This window comes from Hylaeus volcanicus, chromosome 2 (genome assembly GCF_026283585.1).
Source record: "Hylaeus volcanicus isolate JK05 chromosome 2, UHH_iyHylVolc1.0_haploid, whole genome shotgun sequence".
NCBI lineage: Eukaryota > Metazoa > Arthropoda > Insecta > Hymenoptera > Colletidae > Hylaeus > Hylaeus volcanicus.
In genome coordinates this window covers 29,482,956-29,501,296 of record NC_071977.1, presented here as the reverse complement: position 1 = coordinate 29,501,296, position 18,341 = coordinate 29,482,956, and the positions used below count along the sequence as shown (strand labels likewise).

The 18,341-nt window shown below is 33.3% G+C and overlaps 4 protein-coding genes across 7 annotated transcripts; 2 read left to right on the top strand and 2 right to left on the bottom strand.

Annotated features, from left to right (window-relative positions):
• Positions 1 to 1,004: 1,004 nt before the first annotated feature.
• Positions 1,005 to 4,116, bottom strand: LOC128884942 (OCIA domain-containing protein 1). 3 transcript variants are annotated; one of them, XM_054138652.1, is made up of 6 exons: positions 3,860 to 4,115; positions 3,481 to 3,758; positions 3,306 to 3,412; positions 3,105 to 3,240; positions 2,876 to 2,980; positions 1,005 to 1,164 (listed from the first exon to the last, which is right to left on the bottom strand). In XM_054138652.1, the coding sequence occupies exons 1-5, from the start codon at positions 3,995 to 3,997 to the stop codon at positions 2,884 to 2,886; spliced, it is 756 nt and encodes a 251-aa protein (XP_053994627.1). In that variant the 5' UTR covers positions 3,998 to 4,115; the 3' UTR covers positions 1,005 to 1,164; positions 2,876 to 2,883. The 3 variants fall into 3 exon arrangements, with proteins under 3 accessions (XP_053994627.1, XP_053994629.1, XP_053994626.1); XM_054138654.1 differs by lacking the exon at positions 1,005 to 1,164 and having other exon boundaries at positions 2,781 to 2,980; positions 3,496 to 3,758; positions 3,860 to 4,116; XM_054138651.1 differs by lacking the exon at positions 1,005 to 1,164 and having other exon boundaries at positions 2,781 to 2,980.
• Positions 4,117 to 5,434: 1,318 nt separating this feature from the next.
• Positions 5,435 to 6,026, top strand: LOC128884890 (uncharacterized). Its single transcript, XM_054138557.1, has 3 exons — positions 5,435 to 5,631; positions 5,714 to 5,791; positions 5,852 to 6,026. The coding sequence occupies exons 1-3, from the start codon at positions 5,450 to 5,452 to the stop codon at positions 5,904 to 5,906; spliced, it is 315 nt and encodes a 104-aa protein (XP_053994532.1). The 5' UTR covers positions 5,435 to 5,449; the 3' UTR covers positions 5,907 to 6,026.
• A 321-nt stretch (positions 6,027 to 6,347) lies between these two features.
• LOC128884889 (calpain-7-like) lies at positions 6,348 to 10,304 on the top strand. Its single transcript, XM_054138556.1, has 12 exons — positions 6,348 to 7,062; positions 7,150 to 7,313; positions 7,393 to 7,603; positions 7,667 to 7,989; positions 8,074 to 8,206; positions 8,303 to 8,493; positions 8,575 to 8,802; positions 8,871 to 9,115; positions 9,190 to 9,398; positions 9,472 to 9,680; positions 9,758 to 9,990; positions 10,060 to 10,304. The coding sequence occupies exons 1-12, from the start codon at positions 6,879 to 6,881 to the stop codon at positions 10,202 to 10,204; spliced, it is 2,475 nt and encodes an 824-aa protein (XP_053994531.1). The 5' UTR covers positions 6,348 to 6,878; the 3' UTR covers positions 10,205 to 10,304.
• A 151-nt stretch (positions 10,305 to 10,455) lies between these two features.
• LOC128884888 (tyrosine-protein phosphatase non-receptor type 4) lies at positions 10,456 to 17,599 on the bottom strand. Of its 2 annotated transcripts, none has more exons than XM_054138554.1 (17): positions 17,523 to 17,599; positions 17,006 to 17,217; positions 16,793 to 16,921; positions 16,672 to 16,720; positions 16,420 to 16,587; positions 16,219 to 16,339; positions 16,058 to 16,145; positions 15,823 to 15,975; positions 15,508 to 15,740; positions 15,262 to 15,432; positions 15,012 to 15,189; positions 14,755 to 14,922; positions 14,481 to 14,656; positions 14,202 to 14,401; positions 13,784 to 14,127; positions 13,419 to 13,703; positions 10,456 to 13,342 (listed from the first exon to the last, which is right to left on the bottom strand). In XM_054138554.1, exons 1-17 carry the CDS (start codon positions 17,551 to 17,553, stop codon positions 13,259 to 13,261), a joined length of 2,790 nt encoding a protein of 929 aa, XP_053994529.1. In that variant the 5' UTR covers positions 17,554 to 17,599; the 3' UTR covers positions 10,456 to 13,258. The 2 variants fall into 2 exon arrangements, with proteins under 2 accessions (XP_053994529.1, XP_053994530.1); XM_054138555.1 differs by having other exon boundaries at positions 16,678 to 16,720.
• Positions 17,600 to 18,341: the final 742 nt, after the last annotated feature.

The following is an 18,341-nucleotide window of genomic DNA, read 5'->3' as shown; positions in this document are numbered from 1 at the left end:
CCGCGCGGAGGTGACTTTTTGCTGTTGATCACGGACAATTTTACGGCCGCAATTTCTAAAGTATGCTAAACAGTAGGACGATCGAACAGCTCGAAGAAACGAGAAACGAACGCGCCATCGTCGTAAACCCCCGATGATTAATTTTCGAACCGTTCAAATCGCTCGATCGTCGCCGAGAGCAACAATGTAGAAACCTGACTTACTGGGAACGAGCTTCAAGCATCGTTGCTATGTCAACAAAATATATTAGGTGGACTTGAAAGTAATATCGTTTCTTTTATATCAAGTTCAAACAAGTTTTTAATATATTTCTATTTTCAATTAATCGCCCTCGTTATCAACAGCCTTTTGTTATCTAGTGCGCAAATTATGAATACCGGATCGGTGAAAATCGATGAGCTGATGAGTGACAAATAAGTATTTAAAATTGCAAAAAACGACATTACTTTCCAGTCCACCTAATAGAATATTTGTAACCTTTAACATTTTCAGATGCGTGAATCTGGATGCCTAGCTCTGTCAAAGAATGTTACGATCGATTCGATGGTTACATGGATCTTAATCATCGGATACGGAGGGGTTAAATGGAAGCCGAACGTAAACGATCGCGATCGCGATTCTGGTTGAATTCGGAGTACAACGAAGCGCGACGTATTTGTGTGTAATATATGCGGCAACAAGCATCTCGAATCTCTCCCCTCCCACGGAGCCAGAGATTCCCTTTCTCTTTAGATTGTGAAACGATTTTCTATCGTGGCGCTTTAGCTTTGCGGATTTATTATATATGCAACGGGTTACGCAAATTACGACAAAGTGCAAATATTTCACATGACCTGCACCTGCATGACTCCCCTTTCTACGCGCGATCATTTAAGCGGGCGCGTGAAACGTAACGCGACGGTCTCAGGGATGTTTCGCTCCGATCCGGCCCGACCCACCCCTTACAAGGCATGTTGCCCTTTCAACTCGCAAACTTCAACCTTTAAGGCGTGGTTCTCGTTCGTTTCGATACAAAATCTGTCCTTTTATTGATTACAAATTTATAACGGTGTTCCAACATCTTCGAAGGATCGTGGATTTCTTTAGGGTAGGTATACGTCACGCTCTCTTGTCCATATCTTAGAGCACCAATAAATTCTTTATTATACTCTCCAGTTCTCTTACCTGAAACAACAAAAATATATCATAAAATGTTTGCTTTCTCAGCGATACGCATACTTCAGACTGTGATTTTTTATCTGAAATTGATAAACTGCTACCAATAATCATTGGTAAGCTTTCCTCGGGCATCTATTAGAAATTAAACACAGGCTGTCCTCGTACTATGTCCTCGTAATCGTTATCAATGTTTAGAAGATATGGCTCTGTGGGAAACCAGCGAGAGAAAGTGACAGCGTATCGCTGTCGGATGAAAAGGGAGTCTGGCATAGATGTAAGGGTAGCACGACCAAAGTAGAGCGAGGAAACAGAGGAACGGAAAATTGTACGGCTAGGTACTGGAACGACTAGCGTGTCAAAAGCCACTGCGGTGGGGTCGTGGTAGCAACTATTTAAGTAGTAGCTAGAATTCGAGTTGCATCACAGGCAACCCCCCACTATCAAGACGGAAGCAGCGCAACTTATGAATGGAAGTACTCGCCCATTGGTCGGCTTCGATAGCCAATGGCTGACTGCTAGCGACCCTCTTTACGCTATTCCGCGCGAGTTCGTCGCCGCGCAAATCCTCGGAGAATATTCGCGCTACCGATATCCTTGAAACCGATCGAAAGTTGAAATCATATGCTTAATATCAGTGAACGTGCAACCCTTTACATTTCAGGCAAAGGGAAACGGTCGTAAAATATTTGACGATCTTCCACAGCCACAACAGAAACGAAATAACTAAAAATAGGGATGCGTTTAACGATAATCGAATTGTATCGTATCGTTCGGTCGATGATCGCTGGGTATAGGTAAATCATCGTTAATTATCACGCGCATCGGGTCCAAATGATGACGTAATAATATTGCAAAAAGCGAACAAGAGTGAGAGAATACACGTAGAAATTAGCATAATGATAGGTACGAGTGTAGGCTTATCGCCTTCTTTCGAATTGCAAATGCGATGCCGGGTACATCTTTAATTCTATCTACCATTACGATTTCTGAATCATACGTATGGTGTAACTACGTGCGCTGATTCACTTGTCTGTCAGGCGGGTTTAAGTAGAAACTACCTAAAACATTTCTGTCCAATAGATCAAGTTAAGGGATGAAACTACCTAACTTTCGACTTCTAAACGACCGTTTCCATCACAGATCGCAAAAACAAAAATGCGATTTGTTTCGTGCGTGCATTGATAATGAAAAATAAAAGTGACTTTAACCAAGTACAATATCAGGATCAAAACTGGCTATTACGCGTATGCTCGTGCGCATAGAAAAGTATGAATGTAAGAGCGTTCGTGCCGATTCAATTGCCGATAGGAGAATATAGCAAATACCGAATAGCAATTATCGGCCAGCTAACGCACGTTAAGTATAGGGAAGAGACGTCGGCAACGCTCTTATGAAAGGGAAATGAAATTCTGTTGGGCACGTCAAGGTGATAGTAAGATGACACCATAGTTGTCACAACATACATATAACATTGTGCACTCGTACACTGTGCTCTGCTCTCATGAATCTGTAATAAACGTTCTCCTATTGGTTCAACCATCTTTTAGATACTTTTACTCGTTTGAGCTGTTTCCTTGTTCTACCACAAAGTAGTAACTAATTACGTTACTACATTTTGTACCACCTTAAAACTGTCTTCGAAATTTATTATCAAAATGTAATACATTGTACGAAGCCGTTATGTTCAAATTCTAACATTTGCTCATCGAACGCATACCATTTACTTCAACTCCAAATGGTGTCCCTGGTCTCTGATTGAAAAGTTGTATCTTCCAAAAGTTCTATGTCTTGTACTGGTCGATCTCTTTGCGTGGGTCCATGACTAAAAACAAAATTTATTTTGTAAACATCTACAATAGAAGATTTATGTATAGTAACATAAGTTTTAAGTAACTACTACAAAGAACGCATCTTTTTTTTATTTAATCGTTTAAAATAGATTATACCCGTGATATTTTTTATAGTACTCTGCTCTGTTCTGTCTCCGTAAATCTTCATAAGTTGTATGCGGTTTAAGATTAATTGGTACATCTGTTGATAACTCTTCTCCTAGATCATTACTTGTAGTAACGAATTCACTGCCTTGGAACAAAATTAATGAACTTGAAAGTTAGAGCAACTATTACTTTTCCTCCAACCAAACTTACTATTGCCAGAAGTATCGTAAGTGTTCCATGTCAAGGCATTCTCTTTTGTGTTGCCGAATGATTCGGACAGCACACTTTCTTGATCAAAGCTGTCATGTAACATACCTCTAAAAACACATTAAATTGTTCTACAAATAACAAAAAGTTTTATTCATTTATAGAAAATAAATAATACCCTTTTTGAACAAACTTTTCACGTTTGATCAACTGGAAGATACTAGGTGCATGTTTCTCTAAGCATACTACAGAATATTTTAATCTCCCAAGGGTGTATCCTACTAAACCCATAATGGCTGTCATCACATGTCCAAACTGTCCAAATTTAAGTGTAGAAGATACAACATAGGATACACCTGCCACTGTTAATCCATAAGGGAGAGCAGACTTGTAAATGGCATCACTTTGCATGCAGTTTTTGTAGGCTTCTCGAGTTTCTGGTGGTAATCTCTGAAACTACAGTTTAACAATATTTATTACATCTGATTATAAATAATTTGCATTAACTGGTAGAAAACTACACTTAATTCATAGTAATTCTAAATATATAAATTTACCGTCTCGGTTATTCGTTCAGTCATTCCCTGCATTTGTCGAAAACTCATATTCCTAGATGACGACGCAGAATCGGCAACTGATAAATCACCTGCATATTTTCGTTCTTGCTCCATTTCATTTGGTACGTAATTACTCATGGTAAAGTGATAAATAATAACAAATCACCACAAAATATGAAATAACGTATTCTCACAAATGCGACATGCAAAGTTGTAGCACTAGCTCCTCTGATAGACTCCAAACGGAAAAAGTTACGGTATCGCCATCTCGCGGTTAAAAGGTCGAACTAAAACCGGAGTATGGTCAGCGCCTCTATCGGGAAAACGCCCAAGTTTGTCCTGGAATAGTTCCTATTTTTACTGCTAGATGGCGCTATTTTTAGGGTTTTTACCGACATGATGGTAATGTACCAACACACGTCGGTAAAAACCTTAAAAATAGCGCCATCTAGCGGAAAAACTATGAACTGTCCTAGAATAAACTTGGGCGTTTTCCCGATAAAGGCGCTGACTAAACTCCGAAAATAGTTTGGTATATTCACCGTTAGATGGCTAATCATTTCATAAAAAATAGCGGGAACTCGCAAGAGAAACTGTAACAGTTTAAAAAACTCGTTTAATTGAATTTGAACGGCGCGGATGTTAAACAGAATTTTTCCGTTGATAAAATGGAGTAATTTGGGAAAAATAATCATAATAATTGAAGTAAAACTATTGTTAATGCACGGTATATAGAAATATCAAATTAAAGTAATAACAGTATTATTACATAAATTATGGGATAGCTAATGATGATGGACAAGGTAAAATGGATTATGATAAGTTGTTTCGCTTAAAATATTAATTTTAAAAAAAGTACATCGAAATATTATCAACAATATCTCATTCGCTAAAAAAAACCAGATATTTATATCATTATCAGCTCAAAAATAAGTATGCTGTGTACAAATTGTATTGATTTTATATCATTGTTTTTATTGGACAATCTTCAACTAAGGTAAACTTTGTAACAACTTCTAATTTTACCTTTTATCACATTGCAAAAATATTTATTCAAGTTCTTTGATAATTTAAAAATAGTATGCCAAGTGCTCACACTATCCTGTTTTAAAATATCTGTGTATCTATAAAGTGAGTCGCATAAACCACTTTATTCACATCTATGTACTAACTTGATAAGTACAGAAGCTTATAATACATTGCAGCTCACCAGGAAAATATTCCATGTACTTTGACCAATACATATACATATATATCTTTAGATAAACATATCCATATTTTTAATGTTTTTTATACCAACTATCATTAAATCGAAAATCATAAATGTTAATACTTTCTAAGTTTATTTTATAAACACACAAGTTACATTTATTAAATGTTACATTCTATATACCTCTGAAGTATTCTAGCTATGTAGATTGTTTACTAGGACTTCCCCATTGTAAATTTTCCGTTCCCACTTATGAACAAGATGAAAATATATATAATGACATACGTTACACCTGTAAGTTAGAAAGGGGGAATGGTGCTAATAAAGCAGTACTGTATGCTATAAAAGTAGCCATTCGGAAATGAGAAGTACTGCTGAAAATGTTGTGTAATAGTGAAATCCAACAAGACTTTAAAACTTTTCGAGTAATGTTCTCGATATTAGTTCTATTGTACATATCTGTGCAATTAAGTGTAACATTGCCTATGTCAGATACAGATTATAGTACAACAGCTGCCATATTAACAAACAATTCAACAAATGATACGGTTGATGATAATTTGTAAGAAAATTGCAATTTGTAAAATTTTCAACACTACAATGGTAGTTCATTTACTTTGAAGAATATTTTTTTTGTATTCTAGATATGTCATAAAAGCAGTGGTATATGAAATTGGCATTCTAACAGATGCAAATGACACAAATGATGATCCCACAGAGAGGTAATGTATAAATAACTTTCTTTTATTTCTGTAAACTATACATTCAAATTTTGTCCATAGGCAAGATGTTAAAATTTCATTCTACAATCCACCAAGTAAAAATGAAGGAACTTAGAAAGCAATTCTAATTCATGTACCTGGTGTTACTTGACACATTACATATAGCCATTCATCAAATGTTGATAATGTAAACACACACTAGTATATTATTAAATAAGATTTTTAAAGAATAAAATTGCAAAATTTTAATTACTTAATCAACTTACTTATGTACATTGATTTTTTTCCTTAAAAACTGAAATGATTACTCATAAAAATGTAATTATTCATTGTAAATAAATCTTCTATTTTAATTGAAAATATATTTATACTATGGTAACAAGATGTTACTTGTGTATGTATGTAATGTAACATAAAAATTAAATATTTCTAAGTAAATTAGATATTATACTTGTATTTACATTAGATGTATTTGTATATTAAGCAATAAATCAATATATTACCTATTATTTTCCTCTATCATTGACGTCCAAATACATATTTAATATTTAATTAATTCTTCGATCGATGTTAGATTTTAAGCGAGATCTAAATAGAATTGTACATAGATTCCTATGTTTGAAATAAATTCAAAACCACAACATATAATTTAAATATTTTCTCTAATCTTATGTGAATTACTACATTACAGATATCTCTGATGTTTGATTAGTAATATGTAATCCAAAGTTGTCCAATGTAATAATCGTAATGGATATCAGAGCGTGACACCTAACCTATAATATGTATCGTAAAAGCACAATGATAATTTTAAGCTTATACAGTTTAATTATTTAAGTATACATGTCAAAAATTATAAGGCGTCTAGTTTTTTTGGAAATATTGTAAATATGTGCAAGGAAAAAGTATCGATCAACGAGGTATAACGGAATGATTGAGTATTAAATTGTATTTAAATAAAACTGAAAGCGACTCACGCAATATAAATAAACTAAAATTTGTCAAATAGTAAAGATTAGTTAAATTTTATTGGGTGCAAATATCAGAAAAGGTAGGAGCTATAGCTTACTTTTATTAAATTTACAAAATGACCTTGGAAGATGCTCAAAATGCAGCCAGAAAAGCTGTACAATTTGATAGTAAAAGTCAATATAGACAAGCTTTGTATTATTACAATGTTGCTATACAATGCCTCACCAAATTACAAGATCCTGTATACAATCAGAAACTTGCAGAATACGAGGAAAGAATATCGACCATACGATCTCTTAGTAAGTTTGTGATTTCAATGAAAATTATACATAGTAACAGAATGTCAAACAGTGAGTAGAATAAATGATATTATCAAAATCTTACAGTTGAAGAAGAAGAGCAGAAGCATCATAAAGCACAGACCATGCATCAGTCTGAGTTACAGAGGTGTAAGTTTCTTATAAACCAAGCCCAAGATGCAGATGAAGCTGGATTAAAAGATGTAGCTGTGAAATTATACACAGATGCTGCTGAACTTGGACTTAATGTTGTATGTAAAATGATTTTTTAACTTCATATAAATTTGGTATATGGAATATTGGAAATAATCTTTAATATTATAATTACAGAAAAGTACAGACTCTGAAATGAAAGGAAAAGTGACTGCTCTTGTTCGACTTGCTCTTGATAGAGCAGAAACTCTAAAAGGGTTTAAAAAGGAAGACACTAATATTATTAAATCACTTTCCCAATTGCCTCCTGTACCAGAAACAAATTTAGATATGGATATGGATAAAGAATCATCTTCGACAACAACATCCACAAGTACTAGTAACATAGGTAATAAAGATACCCATGTTGATAGCCATAACAAAACTAATCATTCCTTTTAATAATTTTCAGGAAGACAAACTCGACCACCTCTTCATCGTGGGAGTAGTGCACACTTGAAAGTAACTGGTAATAATAGTAATTATACGGACGAGGAGAAAAGAGTTTTACTTCATAGTTCTCATATTAATGAACATGAATTCGTACCTTTTATGAGTATCGATCTTAGAGAAAAATTTCAGTACGCCATTCCGTTCACCGACAAAGATGGTTTACTAGAATTAGCGCCAAAACAAAAGCCTGATTTTGCAAGGTGGTGTCGACCAGAAGAATTATTTTCCGAGCCGAAAATGGTTATGGGTCACCATGTTGATTACTACAGTATAAAGCAGACTGTTAGTAACAAAAGCTGGCAGTTTTCTTGTTAATTTGTATTTCTTCTTGCTAATACTTTTCGGTACACCAATGTTTAATTTCAGGTTGTTTCCGATTGCTCCTTTGTCGCCTCGCTTGCTGTTAGCGCCCAGTATGAAAAAAGATTTGGCCGTAGATTAATCACGTCTATTATTTATCCAAAGAATAGGAATAAGGAACCGATTTACAATCCATTTGGTAAGAGTTCAATTATTTCGACTCATAAAGATTTTTGGATACGTGTAATTTCTCTAGAACTTTAGTAGAAATTAAATCGTGAGTATTTTATACTAGGAAAGTACATGGTGAAACTACACATTAACGGTGTTCCACGCAAAGTTATAATAGATGATTTATTGCCTGTAAGCAGATACAACCAATTACTTTGTTCCTACTCTAGCAATCACGGAGAGCTGTGGATCTCGTTACTTGAGAAGGCATACATGAAAGTAATGGGTGGTTATGATTTTCCTGGCTCAAATAGTGTAAATTCATTTTTATACGATATAAGTATACTGCTAATACAAAAATAGAAAATGTTTATGCAATAATATATTTTTTTTTAGAATATAGATTTACATGCTTTAACTGGTTGGATACCCGAGCGATGGGTTAATAGGCCAGATGATCCAGATTTTAATAAAGACAGTTTATTTAATATTTTATTAGCGCGATTACACAAAGGAGATGTGTTGGTAACAGTAGCTACTGGAGAATTATCCGATTCAGATGCTGATAGAACAGGTCTGGTGCAGACTCACGCGTACGCTGTTCTTGATGTTAGAAAGATAAATGTGAGCACGAATTTATGAATACAATAAAACAGAGTAAAGAATGAACAATTTATAAAACATTTACACAGGGAGAAAAATTACTGCAACTTAAAAATCCTTGGTCGCACTTGCGATGGAAAGGAAATTATTCCGAACTCGATGCTGTACATTGGACTAATGAATTAAAAGAAACATTAAATTATGACCCAGATTCTGCGTCCCAATTTGATAATGGTATATTCTGGATTGATTATGACAGTATATGTACCTTTTTCGATGTCTTTTATTTGAATTGGAACCCAGGTCTATTTAACTATACATATTGTATTCATCAGTAAGTTGGAAAATCTTCAATCTCTTTTAAACTGATGAATTCTTTATTCTTACGAGCGTAAACACTTGTTGCAGAATGTGGAATGCAGGAATAGGCCCAGTAAAAGATGGATATAATATCGGCGATAATCCTCAATTTTTACTGGAAGTACAAAGCAATGTTACAGGAGTGGTATGGATCCTCCTCACGAGACATATTACAGACATCGCTGATTTTCGACAAAATCAAGAATATATAACAGTATTAGTTTATCAGAATGATGGAAAAAGAGTATACTATCCTCGTAAGTAAAATAATTTGACTGTAATATATTGATAAAAAATAATTCGATCATACATAAACATTCGATCATACAGATGACCCGGCACCGTACATCGGTGGTGTAAGAATAAATAGTCCACACTATCTTTGCAAAATAAAGCTAAATACCGAAAGTAATACTCGATATACTCTAGTCGTATCACAGTATGAAAAAACGAATACAATATACTATACTTTACGTGCGTATGGTACATGCCCATTCACGTTACGCAAGATACCGAATTTGTATAAATACGAAAAGGAGGTATACAATTTTCACACTCTATGCAAATATATTTACTGTTTAATATTTCTTTTACAGTAATAATAATAATCTTTTAGGTCACTGATGGTCAGTGGAAAGGTATTACAGCTGGCGGATGCAGTAATCATGAAACATATGAAAATAATCCGCGATACCAATTAGTGTTAGAAAGTTCAAATAACAATAATTATGTATTGATTATATTGAAAGGGCCAAAGCAATATCAAATTGGTTTCAATATTATGTCAGTTGTATTAAATGACGCTGATGCACCCGGTGCATTCAAAATGAAAACCTCGGGTCCATTCAGGTATTATATAGAACGCATGTATGCAGCAATATATAGATGGAAAATGTACTAATTACATAAATATCCTAGGTCGGGTTTTGTTTATCTTGAATTAGATGATGTGCCAGCTGGAACGTATAATATTATTCCATCAACATACATTCCCGGACAAGAAGGACCTTTCTTTTTAACTTGTAAATCGTCTTGTAAATTGCAACTTCAGCGGCTTCAATAACGTAACGGATCTATATATGAATTACTGTTTTGTACAAAAGAAAATGTTAATAATATGTTGTTCAATTATAATAAGCACAATATATGACTAATAATTTATACGCACCAATTGTGATATATTGTAAAATATTTATACTTGCCGTTATTAAAATGTCAACATCGTTAAGAATATAAAATTAATTATGGAATTTCAATAATTTTAATTATAATAATTATTAATGTATCAAAGTACACGTTAATGTTGTAAGCGATGAAACAGTAAGAGGAAAATGATTGAACACTGAATTATTATAAAATGCTTTTATTTTATATTGTAGAAGTACAAATTAGTAACGAGACTAGACAACTACTGACTGTATTCTGAAGATTTGTGGCACTTTATTTATAATTAGCATTTGCTTGGGGTGCTATCGTTTGGCACGTACATAGCTGAATATCGATGAATATAGTTTCTTAATATCTCGATCAACTATTTAATATTCTTTGTACTATTTTTATGTACATATACGCGGTAGGAAAAAATTCTTTTGGATCAATTGTATCAAATGAATACTATATGGCATACATGTATATGTTCTTTCAAAATGCAATGTAAATACAGTAACAATTTTTTTAAGAATATTATTACTGTTTTGCATGAAAATTACAAGAAAAACATAACAAAACACATTACGTTTTTGTTCTATTTCATGTATATCACTGTATTTTGCACCTATCGTGTAGAAACTATATTCTAAAATATTAATTCTGAATTTTACAGAATCTTTCTATTTCTTTTGATTACATCTTTACTTTATACCTATTTGTATTTCTTCAAAACGAGTGCAGTGTTCTATATTGCAAATACACTGTAATATAATAACAAAAATGCTACTCAATCAATTTAACATTTCTATGCTTATGTTCATTTGTCGAAAGCAGTTTGAATTATAAACTAATAATAACACTTAAAACTGTTATTACATACGGTGTTACTTTTCTATTAACACAATAGTAATTGTAAATAAATAATTACGCAATTTATATGAAAACATGGTTCATGAAATAGGAATTGAATGAAATGTATATATATTTACATAATTGTTGACAGATAAATTATAAAAAAAAAGAAATTATGGACAATTATACAAAAAATATACAGAAATTCGATGTTAATGTAAAATGAGACTGTAAAGAAAACTGCATCGAGTGAAACTGTTAAAGTATAACAGTTATACATTCTCGCTTTGTAACTACGATTTGGATGCACATGTAGAAGGCACTATTGTCAATAATTTAGATAAATGTTATTATCGATAACATGAAGAGTATCAAAATGATATTGCGCCTTTACAGTCCTGTCTACTGTTATGATATGCCTAACAGATTCACCCAATCTTTAATTATTTATTATCGAAAATATTTAACAACAAAGTAGTGACCCTTTGCAGTCCAATTTTGTGTATTCGAAGAATGGTCTTTTGGACTTATATATCTATATTCTCTACCTCGTTAAATTCGATTATCCTATCAATCAGAACGATAAATTAATGAAAATTCTCAAGAAATATATTTCGTATTTGTGGTTTCTAGCCAATTTTTATCTTATGTAATTTGTCAACATTTTTATAATTAAACCTACATAAATAAAAGTAGTTATTTATCAATAATTAATACTTTATAGAACCGCAAAGGATTACAATGTATATATATACATATATACATAAACGAGACATGTCACGATTTTATTTGAATCATTGCCAAAGTGAATCGACTTTGTATTTGTATAAATGTTCTATAACAGATTTTTTGTTCAATTTTTGTCATTATGTGTCCTTTCCACTTAAAGATTATGTTTTTGTGCGTGAAAGATAAGTTTATGACAAATTTTAAACATTACAAAATGAATGATGTAACTTCATAATTTTTGTAGACGTTGTATATGCAAGACACAAAAATGGGCGGAAAGTAGAACACATGGTACAGGTATAAGAAAATAGTGCGCTTTGTTAACATTATTAGAAGGTTTAAAGGACGTTAATGATTCTGAAAGAGGCATCTTTTCGCGATGGAGTACTTCGTGTAGTACATTTTTCATCGCTCTCGATTTACTATTTTATCAAACAGTTACTGAAACGAGAACATCGAAATTCGTCATCGTTTTTAATTTATATTGATCTTATTTCAAAATAATTTGAACTTTGTTTAATATTAGAACACCATAGTATTTCCTCCTTAAACAGTTTTCTTTACTACGCACGTTAAACTTGTACTTTTACACGTAAAATGAGCGTAGATTTAGAGACGCTTTATTTTTTGTTTATTTTTTTTGTTTTTGCTTTTTTTAATAAAAACTAAACTGTACACTGTATATACGTTATTAGAAATTGTTATCATTGCTATAAGTAGTGTATCATGTCTAATTGTACGTTAAAAATAGGGACGAATCGTTAGAAGTTGAAATATTTTTTTTATGTTATGCGAGCACTTTTGATTTTCTGAAATAATTAAATACGGTCCAACAAGATTTACAATTGATTTGCTCATTTCAAAATGTGTAAATACCTTTAAGGATTCGAAAATTACATTGTTAGCATTGCTGACGGAAAGAATTGATTTTCACAATTTAAGAAGAACATTAATAACGTTTGGAATTTAACTTTTCGTACCTCTTTAACTTATTTCATATATGGAAATCAAAATCTGTAATAACAGTTAAAGTATAATAAAAAAAATTGTTTTAAATAATACTTTGACATTTATATGTTCAACTTAAACATAAGTTAGTAAACTTAATTCACCAGAACATCATATAAATTAAAAGAGAAATCTTGAAAAACCCTCCTCAAATCGGAGGAGCGAAAAGTTATATTTTCTCGATAATTAAGTTTCTAGATGAAAAATAGATTCGCAAAAGGATAGAAAATACCTATTTTAAATAGTATATATCTTTGTTACTAATCAATAATATATGTGCATATTATTGTCCGAGTATAAAATTATCCTCTAGTGATGTGATGTTTTAGTAAAATGTAAGAAAAATGGTAATTACAATGCGTTTCAGTTTGTGTTTCTTTCACCTACTGAATTCAGGAAGTGGTTTAGCTATGCCTTCGCTGTAAGCTTTGTGGACTGCTTCGCACACGAATCTGTACTGACTCTATAAAAAAAAGTTAACAAAGTTATAGCATCTATTCAAATTTTGATCGAATATATCGTTCAAAAATTCAACTTACAGCATTTTGTATCATCATCGCTCTTTGATCTCTCATAGATCGCACAATGTCTAACGGGTACACTGGTTGATTTGCTTCGATAAGACACAGTGCTGTTTCCATTAACACTAAAACACCTGTTCTACCAATTCCAGCAGAACAATGAACAACGCCAGGTTCTACTATCCCTGTTCGAGCTGCCCGTACTCTTTCAGTGAAGGTTGTAAATTGTCGCCAATCACTGGGAACTCCATGATCTGGCCAACTACAGTACTGCATATGCGTTATATCTCTTTCTTCGCCAGTCTGAAATGCATAGGGACGAGTAATGAACTCAAGTAAAATAGACTTGGCGTTTAACGTGTTTCTAACAAAATGTTGCATACATTAATATCACGCAGTATGAACTCCCGAAATATAAAGGTGTCTTCAACGTTTTCCACCGTAGATGTGAGAGTAAGATTTCGTAATGTAAGGGTTTCATTGAGCGCAGGCCAATATTGATGGCATTTCGCTCGGCCACGTTCAACCAAAGTTGTTAGCATTACAACTAGGGTGCTGCCTGCCTCTAGAACCATCTGCCAGAAATCAGCAACGGTAGAAGACAAAGGTCCTTGAGTGGCAATGTATCTGTTAATAATACCCGATCCTGGTATCTCCATGTTTACATAATTGGCATTGATGTAATCGCCGTTTGCGGAGCCCATCAGTATTACCCGAGTGACATCGTCTAAACATTATACAATACAGTTCATTAAGTTGTTATCAATACAAATTTCTTAGACTCTTTTTCGTCATACTTACAAGGTGAGATATCTCGATAACGATTTTTGCTCTGATTTTCTGGTTTCTTAGATTCGAGGGAAGTGAGCTCAGGATTTTTCCTATACAATTGTTCGTATTGTGCAATTAAAGCACCGCTTGCGAGACCATCGGCAAGAAGCAACATTGACTGTGCTAATGCATCCGATCCAATAGTAGCATGAGGCACATCTGGTACATATCTCGTAATTTGAAGAAAGCAAAGTTTAGTATGGCCTGTATCATAGTTACTGTCATTCTGTTTGTAATTAAATGTCATACCTATACGGAGGTTCTTCTTCGGAGGTTTCATCGGTACCAGCTAGTGCATTGTATAAAGCATTCGGCCTAACAGTTAACGTCAGCTCACCAGAACCCGAATCGCGAGACTGACGAATCAGATTTACTACATGTTCATGCAGTAAGCCACTCACGTCTATACCATTAATGTAAACTACCTATTTGTCCAACAGAAATATAATAAAAATTTATTTACGTGACAGCTGCTCGAGTAACCAATTAAGAACGTCTTCGTTGCGAGTCGTTCAAACAATACCTGATCTCCTTCGTTTAATTTTGGATAACAACGGTCGGCAGGTGTATTCGGAGCTACTCTCGAAACTAAAATAGGCATGTCAAGATCTAAACCACCTTTCACGTTAAATCCGAATCGGCCTTGTTCGTCTGGTGTTAAGGTTATCGTTACTAATCCATCTTCAACTATCTATAAGTGGACACATTTGATATTATTGAAATAATGTTATTACATTGAAATAATGTTAATGAAAATAAAAAGATTGAACGCGAAAATACCTGAGGAGCGGGTGAACTTGTGGGTTCGCTATAATCAGGAAGATCGTAAATATTTCTTTCCGCAGTTGTGTCATCGTCCGCGTAACTTAAAACTCTAGAACCTAGTACAGGAGAAAATGCATTGCCTTGCGTATGTGAACCCGTTATTTCTTCTCGAAGAGATAAAAAACCACCTTCGCTATGGGACAAAAATAATGACTTAAAAATACTTTCAAAGAAGTATAAGTTGAAAAAAATATTTTCAACTAACTCATCGCTAGGATTGCCCTCGCCCCAAGCTTGACGAGGTTCACGAGATCCGAGAGATTGAACTTTATTGTCGTATGGCCTAGGAGGTCTTCCAGGAGGCATACCTAATTTTCCTTTCTCTTCTATAATTGGACCTGATGTGACTCCATGTACCAATCTTTTACTGGGGGACCTAAGATTTAAATTATTGTAGTCGCTAGGAGATTGTCTCAACGGGCTATCGGAAAATTAAACAAGCTATCGTTACCGTATGAATGTTCTCTCTACTCTTGCTCTATGTTTTCCATCCTCGACTGTTTGAAACTCTGTACGTCCTGAATATGTAAATCTACTACTTAAAGTAAGCGGAAAACGTCTCGGCCTCATTTTGGGACTGTGAAGTCTGAAAAATGTGTGATGTTCCACGCATGCCTTCCATAAGTTTTTGGAACTACGATATGTTTGCATGTTGAAACCCAGTAATGTATCGTAATTTTCCGACTGCAATACAATCTTTTCTATATCTGAGCCGAATCTTACATGTTTATTTTTAAAAATTATAGACATTAGATGTTCTAAATACCTGCTCTCTTCTCAATTGAATAAAAAACTGTTTTCGTTTAAACGAAATTTTAACTATTTTTGACCATGAGAACACATTGATTTTCATTCCATTTTGAAATACTACTAAACCTATGGACGTTACACCTAATTGTATTTCTTTATTCATTGAGTCCTGTAAAAAAATGGGTAAAGAAAATTGAGATAAAACAGAAGCATTCAATATTTACAGGAAATATTTTAATGTGAATACATACTCTAGCTTTATGCAATTCCACTCCATACATATCTAATCTTTTTGCATGATCTAAAAAATTGAATTCTGCATCAGCTGGTAGTTGTCCCCTGAAAATATGTAAATAGTTTATAATTGATAAAATATAAATAATTAATATTTATATGCGCAACTTCTCCATACTTATGAAGTTTATGTAGTTCGGCTATTTTTTTTTCCATTTCTTCTGTCTGACCTGGTATTAATTGTAACCTGGAAAGATATCCTGGACCATGTTCCTCGGGGTGATAATCACCTAACTCAGCTGTAATTATATTATACAAAATTATGATATCGTAAATTGTGCTTATGATTAAACGAATATCAATACATCGATGTCCTTACATTGAACTGTATAGCTGGCAATAAGACATGCTGTACTTGGCGGTAACTGAAGTTTGCCTTGTAGAATATCTCTTCGTATTTGTAAATAAAATTGGTATCTAGTATATTCTTCCTGTAATTTACTAGGATCGGATACATAAAATTTTACTCTAAAGTAGAATTGCCCACCTAAAACAATAAATATCGTTCGCCCTTCTAATAAATTTATTTGTTTCTATTAAGATAAACGGTTTAATTAAATATGATCTTTACCCTTACTTCTTATCTGCTTCTTCACTGGTTTAGTAGGGTCCAACCATCTCTAAAACATTAACACAATTATATTGGTATTTAATTAATGAAACAAACTGTTTTACAGATAGAGAGATTTTACCATTATATCGGGCGAATATGTGCATGCAGTGGCCCCATTTTCAGCATATTGTAGACCAAAATAATCTTTTTCAACGAGTTCTAAATGTTGGAATACCAAATCCAATAATGCTTGACCTTTTGCTCGTTTCTAGAATATTTTTAAGGGATATATGTTGTAAACAATAACAGAAAATATCCTTTCCTGTTTTAAAAGTTTATTTTATTAACTCACATCTAGCTGAAACGTGTGTTGAGTGTCATCCAGAAACACAACAGTTGCGGATAAAGATTTCAATCTACGATTCCTTGCTAACTCAGCACCACGAACGTGGTAGCTCCCACTGGAGCCACTCAACGCTCTGCGCGATACACTTTCGATCATCTCAAAAATTTGAAGGCGTGTCAACCACCTTCCCGACACCACCTCTCTGCTATGCTGACCACCTATATGAAACATTTTTATGAAAAACAGTTAAGTATAATAACCAGAGTATATTGAAAAATAGGTGTAAACATTTTTTGCATCGAATAAAACAGATAATGTGCAAATGGTAAAACATCTAAATATTTGTATTAATGTAAATTTATATACAATAAGTTCTTTGCTTAGATGGCTGATTCGCTAATTACAGCTGCAAGGTTATGTCAAGATTCATATTGTCAATTTTGAGAAACATTTAAAACAAATAAATTTGTTTTTCGTGCAACTTCACAGATTAATCAAAAATCACTTTTTAAAGTGTAATTACATTCAGTCTGTGTCATTGAAAATAAATTCATTGGGTCAGTAATCTAACGTCAGTTACATAAGCAAGTTCATGTCTACTGTGTGCCAGAATAATGTAGAACGGGGCATTCTGAAAATAGTTTACATAAAAGAAGCAAAAGGAACGTTTGAATGCCAATACATTAGAATACTTCGCAACAGACTCCAAAAATAAAATTTAAAACAGTTTCGTTATTTCTTTATAAAATTAATCCAATTTAATTAAAATTGCGTTTGCTTAATTTACACATTATTTATTATTCCATCATGCTGCAAAGCATGTTACAATACTTATAAACAGGTTTGACAGCAAAAATGAAACGTGATGTGATTTTTGCGGGAATAAATGAACAAAAATTGTTTTAAACGTTTCGATGGAAATCGAGATTATTTAATAAGCGTTATATATCGCAAGGAGCAAAATGTTTATAAAACGATACCGGAATTTTTATGGTGTTAATGGTAATAACGTTAACTTACATACGTATACCAAATATGTTTCGGTAAATAATTATTCCTATGCAACAAAACGATTGCCTCACAGTTGCATTAAACATGCACTGTAAAATCTACACTTACATTCATGATCCGTTGCAGTACTTCCAATACCGCTTTCACAGGTGTTCTTGCACAGTTGACAGAAGAACAACCGGTTACGTTTGTTAGCACTAGCGATAATTGAATTTACTAAAACATCAAGAAAAGTAATCCTCCCCAATCGTATCGAAAGTTTCCAGAGAGTTTTTTCCTCTTCAAAGCCTTTTTCATTATTTTTTATGTCGGCATATTAGCACTTTAACGG

Coding starts and splice junctions, on each gene's coding strand:
- LOC128884890 (XM_054138557.1), top strand. CDS start 5,450: ATGTTGTGTAATAGTGAAATCCAACAAGACTTTAAAACTTTTCGAGTA. Junction 5,632..5,713: donor GATACGGTTGATGATAATTT/GTAAGAAAATTG, acceptor TTTGTATTCTAG/ATATGTCATAAAAGCAGTGG. Junction 5,792..5,851: donor AATGATGATCCCACAGAGAG/GTAATGTATAAA, acceptor TTTTGTCCATAG/GCAAGATGTTAAAATTTCAT.
- LOC128884942 (XM_054138652.1), bottom strand. CDS start 3,997: ATGAGTAATTACGTACCAAATGAAATGGAGCAAGAACGAAAATATGCA. Junction 3,241..3,305: donor TTACGATACTTCTGGCAATA/GTAAGTTTGGTT, acceptor TTTTGTTCCAAG/GCAGTGAATTCGTTACTACA. Junction 2,981..3,104: donor TACTATAAAAAATATCACGG/GTATAATCTATT, acceptor TTTTGTTTTTAG/TCATGGACCCACGCAAAGAG.
- LOC128884889 (XM_054138556.1), top strand. CDS start 6,879: ATGACCTTGGAAGATGCTCAAAATGCAGCCAGAAAAGCTGTACAATTT. Junction 8,207..8,302: donor ACCGATTTACAATCCATTTG/GTAAGAGTTCAA, acceptor ATTTTATACTAG/GAAAGTACATGGTGAAACTA. Junction 8,494..8,574: donor ATTTTCCTGGCTCAAATAGT/GTAAATTCATTT, acceptor ATTTTTTTTTAG/AATATAGATTTACATGCTTT.
- LOC128884888 (XM_054138554.1), bottom strand. CDS start 17,553: ATGAATTTATTTTCAATGACACAGACTGAAT. Junction 17,218..17,522: donor TTCAATGACACAGACTGAAT/GTAATTACACTT, acceptor TGTTTCATATAG/GTGGTCAGCATAGCAGAGAG. Junction 14,923..15,011: donor CAAGTTCACCCGCTCCTCAG/GTATTTTCGCGT, acceptor GTCCACTTATAG/ATAGTTGAAGATGGATTAGT.